Source organism: Eretmochelys imbricata, chromosome 17 (genome assembly GCF_965152235.1).
Source record: "Eretmochelys imbricata isolate rEreImb1 chromosome 17, rEreImb1.hap1, whole genome shotgun sequence".
In the NCBI taxonomy this organism is placed as follows: domain Eukaryota; kingdom Metazoa; phylum Chordata; order Testudines; family Cheloniidae; genus Eretmochelys; species Eretmochelys imbricata.
The window spans coordinates 23,334,646-23,347,646 of record NC_135588.1 but is presented as its reverse complement, the minus strand read 5'-3'; the positions used below and the strand labels follow the sequence as shown (position 1 = coordinate 23,347,646).

Genomic DNA, 13,001 nt, shown 5'->3' with positions numbered 1-13,001 from the left:
AAGTAGACTTCTGAACTCCAGCTGTGAGACGAAGAGCTCAAAGTTCGACAGCTCTTTTCTCTACCGGTGATAAACTGTGTTGGTGATAAACTGGAGAATTGCTAACATAGTTCCTATTTTTAAGAAAGGAAAAAAAAGTGATCCGGGTAACTACAGGCCTATTAGTTTAACATCTGTATTATGCAAGGTCTTGGAAAATATTTTGAAGGAGAAAGTAGTTAAGGACATTGAGGTCCATGGTAACTAGGACAAAATACAACATGGTTTTATAAAAGGTAGATCGTGCCAAACCAACCTGATCTCCTTCTTTGAGAAGGTAACAGATTTTTTAGACAAAGGAAATGCAGTGGATCTAATTTACCTAGATTTCAGTAAGGCATTTGATACGGTGCCACATGGGGAATTATTAGTTAAATTGGAAAAGATGGGGGTCAATATGAAAATTGAAAGGTGGATAAGGAACTGGTTAAAGGGGAGACTACAGCGGGTCATACTGAAAGGTGAACTGTCAGACTGGAAGGCGGTTACTAGTGGAGTTCCTCAGGGATCGGTTTGGGGACCAATCTTATTTAATCTTTTTATTACTGAGCTTGGCACAAAAAGAGGGAATGTGCTAATAAAGTTTGTGGATGAGACACAGCTGGGAGGTATTTCCAATAAAGAGAAGGACTGGGATATCATACAGGAAGATCTGGATGACCTTGTAAACTGGAGTAATAGTAATAGGATGAAATTTAATAGTGAAAAGTGCAAGGTCATGCATTTAGGGATTAATAACAGGAATTTCTGTTATAAACTGGGAACGCATCACTTGGAAGTAACGGAGGAGAAGGACCTTGGAGTATTGGTTGACCACAGGATGACTATGAGCTGCCAATGTGATATGGCTGTGAAAAAAGCTAATGTGGTCTTGGGATGCATCAGGCGAGGTATTTCCAGTAGAGATAAGGAGGTGTTAGTACCATTATACACGGCACTGGTGAGACCTCAGCTGGAATATTGTGTGCAGTTCTGGTCTCCCATGTTTAAGGAGGATGAATTCAAACTGGAACAGGTACAGAGAAGGGCTACTAGGATGATCCGAGGAATGCAAAACCTGTCTCATGAAAGGAGACTCAAAGAGCTTGGCTTGTTTAGCCTAACCAAAAGAAGGCTGAGGGGAGATATGATTGCTCTCTATAAATATATCAGAGGGATAAATACCGGAGAGGGAGAGGAATTATTTAAGCTCAGTACCAATGTGGACGCAAGAACAAATGGATATAAACTGGCCACCAGGAAGTTTAGACTTGAAATTAGACGAAGGTTTCTAACCATCAGAGGAGTGAAGTTCTGGCACAGCCGTCAAGTATAGCAGTGGAGGCAAAAGACATATCTGGCTTCAAGACTAAGCTTGATAAGTTTATGGAAGGGATGGGATGATGGGATAGCCTAATTTTGGCAATTAATTGATCTTTGACTATTCGCGGTAAATATGCCCAATGGCTTGTGATGGGATGTTAGATGGGGTGGGATCTGAGTTACTACAGAGAATTCTTTCCTGGGTGTCTGGCTGCTGAGTCTTGCCCACATGCTCAGGGTTTAGTGGATTGCCAATTTTGGGGTCGGGAAGGAATTTTCCTCCAGGGCAGATTGGAAGAGGCCCTGGGGGTTTTCCACCTTCCTCTGCAGCATGGGGCATGGGGTCATTTGCTGGAGAATTCACTGCATCTCGAAGTCTTTAAATCATGATTTGAGGACTTCAATAGCTCAGACATAGGTCAGGGGTTTGTTACAGGAGTGGGTGGGTGAGATTCTGTGGCCTGCGTTGTGCAGGAGGTCAGACTAGACGATCATAATGGTCCCTTCTGACCTTAAAGTCGATGCGTCTGTGGTCTCGCACAAAGGGAACTGCTTCCTCCCACCCCATGTGACAGAATAATGGAATGAAGCAAGTCTCAGACCTGTGTGGAGTAGCTGTTATTGTTGTGTAAGTGGGTGGTCAATGCTGCTTGCTAGTGTTTGGCCTATAGTCAAAATGTCACTGGGCTAAGCAGAATGAGAAATGCAGGCTACAGGTATGAGTAGGCTCCACTTCCTGTGGTGCTAGATTCACAGGAAGTGAGTATAAAATAATGTCACTGTTGGGTACAAGAGAAGTGAGAAGAACACGAGACGCTCTCCCACTTCCATTGTGTCAGGATGTAACCCATTAAAGTACATTGCATTCTGAGACCAGCCTCATTCGTTTCATGGGAGGAAGCAGTCCTGGCTTTTGCTGAAATGGGTGTTAGGCAGGCAGTGTTAGGTATGGAAAACACATGCCAAATAATGACTAAACAGAATATAATACCAATCAAATGTAGGTGAATTTGAGGAGAAAGCTCAGATTTGGGCTAGAGAGACTGTGCCCAGATTAGTGCTTCAATATCACTGTACACAAGAAGGAATGTGGCACTGATCATGGGCACTGGCCCCATTATTTTCATAGTTGATTCATTCACTCATTCCTTAGGTCCAGCATTGTGCTAGGCACTTTACTAGCAGGTACAGATAAAGACAAAGGCCCTGCACCAAACAGCTTACAACTGAGACAGACAATGTAGATGCAGGAGGCAGGGGTAAAGGCAGTGAGACACACCAGGGTGTTTATTATTTTGTTGCAAGGGTTATGAAGCATCATCATCTCTCTGAGGTGAAGCCTATTGGTTTTGGGCAAGGGGGTTGAAAGAGGAAAGCAAGAAACATGGTCAAGCAGTGCCTGTAGTTGAGGGAGGGATAAGGACAGGAAAGGGGCAGCAAGGGGAGCAGTAGAGACAAGAGCAGAGAGGTGGGCAGGAGCCAGGGTGTTGGGGGATGAGGTGCTTCCATCTGGTGCAGACCGAGGAGCAGAGTGGCAATAATAAATATACCATGTCACGGGTTCTGGGCAGCGACTGTAGCACTTGTCCTGGGCAGCAGTCCTCATCCCCCCACACCTTATTTGATCGTGAGTTTTGATAAATCTCCATCACACCCACGTCTCAGGCTGTGCTCCGGGCCATCTCATGACCAAGCTTGTTTCTTTGCAGCTGAGGAAACCCAGGGGCCTGAGTCAGCCTGTGGTTCTGATCCGGGGCCATGATGCTGAGCTTCTGATGGGAGTTGTGAACAAGAATCGAGAAGCACATGTGAAGATTGAGGTTAAACAGCAGCCAGCATGGGTGAGGAACATGTCATACCTGCCTTCTCCTTTCCACTCCAAGTCAATCTTCTCAGCACTGAAGCAAAGCCGAGCCTCCCTTCTATGGGAGGTGACACCCTGGCCCTCTGCAAGAGCCAGATGGAACCCTTCTTCCTCTTGTCTCTTTATTTGGTACCAGTCCAAGGTCCTTTGCTCTGCAGAACAAAGCGTAGTGAGCTGAGACACCGAGAGGGGCTGGCTGAGATTTGCAGAGAGGACCTCAGACCGGTTTTCTTTTTCTTGTGAAGAGCAAAGAGGGTGGGTCTGGCTGGGCACTTCTCATATGTCTGAAGGGTAACAATCATGAAGAGATCAGGAGCCTGGCCTGGTCTCATTCCTACCAGGCACAAACACCAGGGTAACGGATCTTCTGTCTCTCTCCAACAGCCAGACTATGATGTGTGGATTCTTCTCACAGTGCTGAGCACTGTCATCGTGATCATTCTGATTTTTGTTGTTCGCACCAAGTGTCACTGGAACAGGACTCAGGTAAGAATCATAGAATCATAGATTAGGGTTGGAAGAGACCTCAGGAGGTCATCTAGTTCAACCCCCTGCTCAAAGCAGGACCAGCACCAATCATCCAAATGTATGGAGACTGCTCAGAACCAGGCGGTTCTACAAGAAAAAGGGAAGCAATGGGGGCTCCTTCTACACACAACTAGTCTAAGAAAGGGTGTGATGGGCCAGAGGCAAGAGTGAGAGAAAGTGTGTGTGTGTTTGAGAAAGAGGAGACCTATCTACACAAGGCGAGTGTCCCATTGCAGGGACAAGCCTGCAGCCCAATGATGCGAGCAGTCTGGGTTCCTGCAGTGATTCAGTGCAGCCACACTCCAGCCCTGGGTTTTGGGAACCAGTTGTGCCATATGCGCTCACCCCAGACATTGCTGTACCTGTGCACTGCAGCAACTTCCCAACCAGCTCTCCAGAGCAGGTGCCATTTACACACAAATGTTGGCAAAGCGCCCTGATTTCCCCAGCTCACTAACTAACCCCTGTCTTCGGTGCCAGTGGAAGTCACTGGCCTGTTCTAACATTAGAGAGGTTAAAATAATTTAGTGGAAAACCAGTACATTACATAAAGACCTTCCAAGTACAGAAATATTTCCAAATTTGGAAACCCTCCTTTTTCTACAGGATAACAAAGTCACTCCTGAGAGCCCATTTCCTGAATACCTTGTTGGTCAAGAGATCCAAGTGACATGTGACTAGAGACACTTGAAAGGGGCCTGGATTTCAGTGTGGGCTAAGCAGCCACCTCTGTAACCCAGGCCTGTTTAAGGCATCTGAGCTTGGGCACCCAAAGTCCTGAGTCACTTTCTTGGCCAAGACCACAGTTCAGATTAAAACAGCTACATTTTCATGTAATCCACTAGAAAATGGAAAGAACAAAGAACACTGCATGCTCTTGCCCTGAGATTCAGCACTTCTCCATTTCTGACAGAACCAGTTTTTTCCGACTCAATAGAAAGATAAGCTTCCCTGTCTTCTAGTGAAATGACACAGAGCAGCAAAGATAAGCAAACGAAGGGAAAGCTCAGTCCCCAGAAAGGTAAGTCCCAGAGGAGTGGAGATTTGAGGTATTATTTGATTACTGCAAGTGGAGCAGCAGCGATGCCTAGCTTCAGGGCTAGCTCAACAGTCACCTCAGGCAGAAATTCTCATGTCTGGGCTCTGTGTGAAAGTTGGAGTGGGAACGGTGCAGCTGTTTTCCATAAAAGCAATGTTAAAATTTTTGCAACCATATTCAGAATGTTCTACCTGCACTGAGCCTGCGCCATGCCCCACTCAATCTCCTATAAGACGTGCCAGGTCCCTAGCTAGTGCTCCAGATGGGGCTTGGGAAAAACAGATTCTCCTCCTTCTTACAAAGGGAAGCTGCAGGCAGCCAAGACCCTATGAGTGCTAGTCTCTTCTCTTCCAGCAACTGGCATTAGTTATTCTAGTGCCATTAATTCTTTGCACTTATAGCCATTCTGTACCCCTACCCTAGGAGACAGAAAAGTATCTTTGCCCCTTTTATAAACAAGGTAGCTGATGTGTTGCACACCACCACCACTTACAGACCAAGGAATGGAGCCCAGGTTTTATTGTGATAGCCCCAACATCACAGTGCCACTCAGGGTAGAGTTGTATGTGAGGCTGGCTGATCTGTAAAATGAGATTGCTCCTGCATACCTTTACAAAGCCAGTTGAGACCACGTTTCTCTCCCATAGCCAGCAACAGAAATCAGGAGTCCTGCTTCCTAGCGTTCTACTGCTGCTCATTGAATAGTTGGGTAACCCACAAGCAAAGTGTGTGTTGTGACCTGCTTTGGTGGCTGGTGCATAGCTACTGGAAACCCTTTTAAGTCAAATGGGAAAGTAGTGTGCTGAGCTACGGATCTGGAGTTTCTGAGTTCAAAATCCCCTGATGACCCATGTGGGAGGTCATTACAGTTGCTGATGAAGGAAGTCTTTACTTTTTCAGTTTTCTAAACAAACAAACAAACAAATTAGAAAATTCCATGCAAAAATTATGTTAAAATGTTTTGAACATTGCAAAGTCAAGCACTCAAGAGTTAGGGACTGCTAAAAATAAAGTTTTGCATGCAACCGTAAATCTGCCCCTTGTACATATGTTTTATGAAATAATCTATAGTTACATCATCACAGGCAGGTTTTTGCTTTGTGGCACAGATTTTTGTGATAGTCCATCCCCAGGCTGTCTAAGTGAGATGATCTTTTCATAGTTAAGATATTCACAGCCATAATCATCAATTCTGCATTGGGGTGCGCCCAGAGGGACCCCTGCACCCAAATGGAGTCCTGTTTTTTCCAAGTCACGTCTCAAAAGCTACTTGTCTGAATCTTTACTGTTCATCATCCTTGTGTAAGTAGGGCATTTGTCCGACCATAGTAGGGGAGTTTCTCTGTGTTCACACTACCATGGCTGATCCGAGTGACGAAAGGATCTGAGTCCCTGCCCTGATTCACTTCACCCCAGTTCTGCCCACCTGCACTTCCCTCCTGGCCCTGCGTGAACAGGACTTGCATCACACAGGGAAGACTGAGACAAGGGGTTTCTGGGTGTTTACCTCAGTCTCTCCATGGGCAACTCTAAGTTGCCTAGTCCAGGACACACCTACCTCACGTGTTACCCTTTTAACCTGTAATCCCTGCAATTCACTTAAACATCTGTGCACCCAAAACTGTTCCTTTGGGCATTGAAGAGCCCTTCACAGTGTCCCCATGGTGAGGAACTGGTTTGGGTACATTTCAGTGCAGCAGCCTCTAAAGTGCAACAAATTTGTGAGCCTGGTGTCTTCTTCCTGGACCTGGACCTGCTGCTCTGACGCTACTGGTATGGCACTGCCCCCAGATGGGAATGGACTCTGTGTGACAGAACCCATTCTGTGCCTTTGCTTCGACCTCCCCTCAGACCACGTCCCTCTCTAGGTCTGGCACTTAGTGCCCTCCGAACCAGCTCTGTCTCAGGTGCTCAATGGCCTCCCAACCGGCCATGTCCCCCTCTGGCTCCAGTTTTCAATGGCCTCCCGATAGACTTTTGGAAGGGGCCTGTATCTTGTTCTCTCCCTAGGGCGTAGACTGATGCACCAGACCCTGCTGTGACCGTGGGAGACCCACCCCACCACTTGCTCTGGGGCTTCTTCGCTCCGGCTGCTGCTCTGACTCTGGGCTGCTGCTCCAGCTGCTGCACGCTCCCTGGCCCAGCTCTGGGCTGCAGCTCTGGCTCCCTAGCTCTGCTCTTCGGCTGTTGCACTCCCTCAGCTCTGCCCTGGCAGCTCCAGCTCACAGGGAACAAGGGCCCTGGGCTCTCAACTCCCTCATTGGCTTGCTCGCCCTGACAATCTAGCTGACTTGGAGTGCTGGCCTCTCCCCATTGGCTCTAGGGACCCGTCAGTCCCAGGATCCTGACTCCTCTTCAGCCCTTCCCCTTTCCCCTTGGAGGGGGCCAACCAAAAAACCACTACATTTCAGTAAGGGGCCAATAGCCCCTGACACTTGTACTCAACAGGGAGGACAAAGCATCATTCGGTTTTCCTGGCTCACAGAAAAGTCACCACAGACTCCTCTAGTTCGGGGTTCAATGCCTAGTTTGTAAAATCTCAGATTACCCCTAATTTGCCATGGGGCAAATTCCTTCTTGCATCAGCAGGTGATCAGTTTAGGCCTTTATGTGTGAGGGTTAAGAGTCCTCACTGTTTTATTGCAGCGGGTGGAAACTGTGGACACTGTATTTATTCTTATGTGTTTTAAGAACCCATTTTCATCAATACATTAATTGTAATGGTACACTCACTGACACAGGGCCTTTCACCTGCAGACTTCAAACCCCTTCCCAAAGATGAGTAGCATTGTCCCCATTATAAGGCTGAGTCTCAGAAAGGCTAAAGCCTGAATTTTCAATCTCATGTTGGGTGCCCAACTAGAGACAATGGGTGCGTGGCATCAGGCACTCAGAATTAGTGGGGGTGTTTGAAGGGTTAGGCCCAGATCACAACCTGAATCAGGGGAGAGTTGGGAATAGAAGCCAGGTCTCCTGAAGGCCAGTGCCCTGCTCTAACAACTAGGTCATGCTGCCTCACGGTTTGCCTTGAACAGCTGCCAGGTCCATTTGTCTGTATCAGCTGCCTTTATTGCCAGGTAGGGTGCAGAGATCTGGTGCTGCAGGGTGCAGTGTGGCTGGTGAAAGGAGAGCCCTCGCTTTCACATCTGGCAATTTGGTGGAACATGTGGCTCTCTGTCCTAACTATGCAGGAGGGGCCAGTCCTCTCTTCACTCTGCCACTTCTTCAGTCTAGTACTCTTTTCCTTTCTCCCAGGACTCCTTGCAGCAGCAGACCATGCAGGCGATCAGCCAGCTGGCCATCCGGAAGTACCAGGCCCGGTGCCAACAGGATGCCCTAAGGGATTCGGCCAGCAGCTGCAGCTCAGCCCCCATCTGTGCTATCTGTCTGGAGGAGTTCAGTGAGGGCCAGGTAGGACAAGCTCACGCTGGAGCGGCTGTATGCGTAGGCTGGAAGCCGGATAGCGAGTATGGCCAATCACGGCTCTGAACTCTCTGGGCAGAGGTGCTGTTGGGAGGGGGGTGCTGCACAGCTGTTCAGGGCTCTCTGTAAATGGCAAAAGGAGCAGTGTGCTTTGTGGGGCAGGGCATTTCCTGGCCCTGTGCTTTGGAGCAAGCCTGCCCAAGCTCAGTATTGCTGCCTACTGTACCAGCATGGGAGCAGGGGCCTGTGAGCGCTTTAAACCCAGAGCCTCACAGAGATTTAGGCACCAACTCCCATTGAAATCAGGAATTAGGTGCCTAAATCTCTTTGAGAATCTGGGCCTTGGTCCTTTGGGGGTCTGGCCTAGGCTGCTCCGGGATGCTCAGGTGATGCCTAACACCAAGAGCATTTTTCCCTGTCAGCACCTGTCAAGACAAGTGGGATCCTCTCGCTGGGTGTGTGAACCTGGCTGCTGTCCAGGTATCCCAGCCTTTGTCCCCTCCAGACCAGATTACTGTGACACGCTGCCATTGGGATCCTTCAGACATGACGCTGGCACAGAGCGTGGCTCCCCTGCTGGCAGTCAGTTAACACCGTGAAGGTTAAGGGGTGACTTGATCACAGGGAACAAATATTTGATATGGGGCTCTTCACGCTAACAGAGAAAGTCTTACACCATTCAGTGGCTGGGAGCTGAAGCTAGACAAATTCAGACTGGAAATTAGGCATGCATTTTTAACAGTGAGAGCAATGAACCATTGGAACAACTTACCCAGAGTTGTGGTGGATTCTCCATCACTGATGATTTTTATATCAAGATGGGATGTTTTTCTCTAAGATCTGCTCTAGGAATTACTGCAGGGCAGTCTCTGGCCTGTGTTATGGAGGGGTGAGACGAGATGATCTCAATGGTCCCTTCTGGCCTTGGAATCTATGAATCAGTTGTATCTTTCCAGGACCAGCTGACTCCAGAGCTCCATGGCCTGGCCTGGCTGCCAAGACATTTGCACAGAGAGTTGGGGGTATAGGGAAAGCTCTAATGGGTTGAGGCCTGGTTCTCTGAGCAATGCCTCTCCCCAAAGGGTACTGCACCAGTTGCACTCAGAACTGGGGCCTTTCTGGGAGCCCTCGGTGTCAGAGGGCTACTGACAGGGCATTCCTCCAGAGGGCTTTGCAATGTGTTGCCCCACTCGGACCCCAGAGCTTGGACATTGCAGAGGCATGGGCTGGTATGCTCAGAGCCAGCTCGCAGCATTAGAGATTCTTTGGTGGTCTTGTTTTGTGCATTGGGAAGCGCCCGGAGTGCGGGATCAGGGCTGATCCAGGGGGCAGGGAGAGAGACGCCTCCCCACCCATATCCAGCTCCCTCCAGAGACCTTGCTCTGTCCACTCAAACCTCCCCTCTGTCTCTGTCTAGGAGCTGCGGATTATTTCCTGTTCCCATGAGTTCCACAGAGAGTGTGTTGACCCCTGGCTACAGCAGCACCACACCTGCCCGCTCTGCATGTTCAATATCATTGGTAGGGCTCCAGCAGGGGCCAAATGGCCCATCAAAAGCACCTCCCAGCAGGAGTGTGTGTGGGTGGGGGGAGGGGAGTGTGGTATGTGGGGGGGGGGTGTTTGTGGTATGGGTGTGGTGTGGGGGAAAGGGTGTTTGTGGTGTATGGGTGGGTTTGATGTGGGAGGATGGGTATTTGTGCTGTCTTTGTGGCGGGGAGGGTCTGGTGTGTGTGTAGGTGAGTGTCTGGAGCGTGTGTGATGTTATGTGTGTGGGAGAAGGGGGGTTGTGTGCCGGGGGAAGGTGTGGTGTGTATGGGGGTGGGTGCTGTGTGCGGGGGTGGAGTGTCTGGATGTGTGTGGGGGGAGGAGGTTTGTGGTGGGTGGTGGGGTGTTATGTGGGGGGGGTGTTATGTGCATGGGGCCGTTGTGGTGTGGAGGGGCGGGTGTGGTGTGTGTGCAGGGGTGGGTGTTTGGGTGTGTGTGGGGAGGGTATGGTGTGTGTGTGTGGATATTTGGGTGTGTGGGAGGGAAGGGATTTGTGGCGTGTTGGGGGTGGTGTTATATGTGTGGGGTTTGTGGTGTGTGTAGGAAAGGTGTGGTGTGTATGTGTGGGTGGGTGTTGGGGGGGTGTGGTTTAGGGGAAGGCTCACCAGGCTGTACGGGAAGCAGTAAAAGGGTCCCCCTGTGCTGGGAGGGACAAGGAATATTTGGGTATCAGGCACAGAAGAGAGGTGGGTCAGGGCAGGTGGGAGAGTGGGAGGGGTTCTGGGGACGGGTTGCCAGGCACTGGGTGCGTGGGGTGCTACCCTGGGGAGGGGTTGCCAGGCGTTGGGTGTCTGGGCGGGGTTCTGGGGAGGGGTTGCCAGGTAACTGTGGGATGGGATGCAGACGTGTAGTGGATATGCCCTTTCTGTCTCTCTAGAGGGGGCTGCCTTTGCCCAGCCTGCGCATTTGAGGCAGAATCCCCAGGATCTGGAACCCGGGCAGCGGCTTCACCTCTTCCGGCAACACCCAGGACACGCCCTGTATCGCCTCCCAGAGGCCCACCCCCAGAGGCGGCTCAGAAACTTTGCTTCGCAGCTCCCCCATGGCAACCCCTTCTTCCATTCCCCAGAGCTCTCCCAGTTGGATTTAACCACCATGCACTATATGCCATACAGGCCAGTGGGCTCCATGGCCACATGCAGCCATCAGCCCTCTCTAGCCCAAGGCCTAGGGAATGAGCAGCACCGAAAATCTCCAGCATGTGGGCAGATGCCATCTTCTCACAGGACCTGCCCACTTCAGCACCAGGCCCGTTGCCTGGGATTCAGGACGGCGGTAGTACCAAGACAGCACCATGCTGCCCCTCTTCGTCGGGGAACCAGTCATGGGAGGCAGCAGAACAGCAGTGGCTCAGGGGAGAGCTATCTCACATTGCACAGTGGGTACCTGGCTGATGGTCCAGGCAGTGACTCCAGCTCCGGACCCTGTCATGGCTCCTCCAGTGATTCTATGTTGAATTGCACAGACGTCAGCCTTCAGGGCATCCATGGTAGCTGCTCCACTTTCCGCAGCTCCCTGAGCAGTGACTACGACCCCTGGGTGTACTGTAGCTCCACTGACAATGACCAGGAGCAGCTGCAGTCTCCAGGGGAGCCAAGGCTAAGGTCTTTGGACTTGAAGGAGACCGGCAGCTCTGCGTTAGCCAAGAGTCAGATACTGACTCATGTCCATTATCACCACCACAGGCACCATCACTACAGGAAGGACCCAGAGTGTCCGTCTGGGAGATCAGGCCAGGAACCCAGCCAGCATAAGCCCTGGTTTTCGGGGGCCGTGCACAGTGCTCGGACACAAAAGAGGACTGAGAAAACTCGTCACTGCAAACAGCCTCTTGAAAGCAGCCCAATGTCCCAGGATGCATCTCTGTCAGGACAGCCCTCCTGTGTGCATCAGGGACCTGACCACTCAAAGCACCTCTCCTCTTCTGCAGATGGGTCTGACTTCAGCTGGGTGGCCAGTAAGCAAGCTGGAACAACTGGTCCATTGCCTTTCCCAATGTTACAGAAACATGGCTTACAAAGCCGTCACCCCAGAAGGAAACGGAAGTGCCGCCCGGAGCCTGCCCTGGCTCACCTCTCAGAGGACTCAGACATGCACAAAGACTGCAATGTTCACATTCACTATGGCCACTCCCCTAGCTACTGCTGCTCCCCAGACGTTCAGCCACTGTTGCCAACAGCCCCTATGCCCTATTGCTCAGGCTCTCAGGTGGTTTGGAAGTGCCTAGTCCCGCCCTCCAACTTGGAGTCCCAGCAGCAGGACAAGGACCTATCAGAATGGGAGGGGAAACCCATGTATCCAGTTGATTTCTCAGGGACAGGCACCACAGAAGGCAACACGAGTCTTTACCTCCCCTGCCAAACTCTGCAACATAATCAGGGTAAGTTTGTTAGTCACCTCTGCTTTTAGCAAACCTCTGAACAGTGGATTGTACAATTAAGGGTTCATATATAGACACTGTGTGTGTGTGTGTGTGTGTGTGTGTGAATGTCTGCATATATACACCACGCATTGCCCCAAGCTACTGACAACTGAGAATGGATATTTTCAGAGTTCAGACATTAGATCACAGAATCATAGAAGATAAGGGTTGGAAGAGACCTCAGGAGGTCATCTAGTCCAACCCCTGCTCAAAGCAGAACCAATCCCCAACTAAATCTTCCCAGCCAGGGCTTTGACAAGCCGGGCCTTAAAAACATCTACGGATGGAGATTCCACCACCTCCTTAGGTAACCCATTCCAGTGCTTCACTGCACTCCTAGTGAAATAGTTTTTCCTAATATCCAACCTACATCTCCCCCACTGCAACTTGAGACCATTGCTCCTTGTTCTGTCATCTGCCACCGCTGAGAACAGCCTAGCTCCATCCTCTTTGGAACCCCCCTTCTGGTACTGGAAGGCTGCTATCAAATCCCCCCTCACTCTTCTCTTCTTCAGACTCAATAAGCCCAGTTCCCTCAGCCTCTCCTCAAAAGTCGTGTGCCCCAGCCCCCTAATCATTTCGTTGCCCTCTGTTGGACTCTCTCCAATTTGTCCACATCCCTTCTGTACTGGGGGGCCCACAACTGTACACAATACTCCAGATGTGGCCTCACCAGTGCCGAATAGCGGGGAATAATCACTTCCCTCAATCTGCTGGCAGTGCTCTTACTAATGGAGCCCAATAAGCTGTTAGCCTTCTTGACTCATAACCAGCCTCTCGTCCACTGCAATCCCCAGGTCCTTTTCTGCAGAACTGCCGCTTAGCCAGTCAGTCCCCAG

General features: G+C 50.3%; 1 protein-coding gene across 1 annotated transcript in view; it reads left to right on the top strand.

Annotated features, from left to right (window-relative positions):
* Positions 1-13,001, top strand: part of RNF43 (ring finger protein 43) — a 109,018-nt gene that overhangs the window by 87,984 nt on the left and 8,033 nt on the right. The window contains exons 4-9 of the mRNA XM_077836951.1: positions 3,051-3,182; positions 3,590-3,691; positions 5,391-5,393; positions 8,028-8,183; positions 9,613-9,715; positions 10,618-11,690. Coding sequence (XP_077693077.1) covers positions 3,051-3,182; positions 3,590-3,691; positions 5,391-5,393; positions 8,028-8,183; positions 9,613-9,715; positions 10,618-11,690 — 1,569 coding nt within the window. The remainder of the gene's footprint in view (positions 1-3,050; positions 3,183-3,589; positions 3,692-5,390; positions 5,394-8,027; positions 8,184-9,612; positions 9,716-10,617; positions 11,691-13,001) is intronic.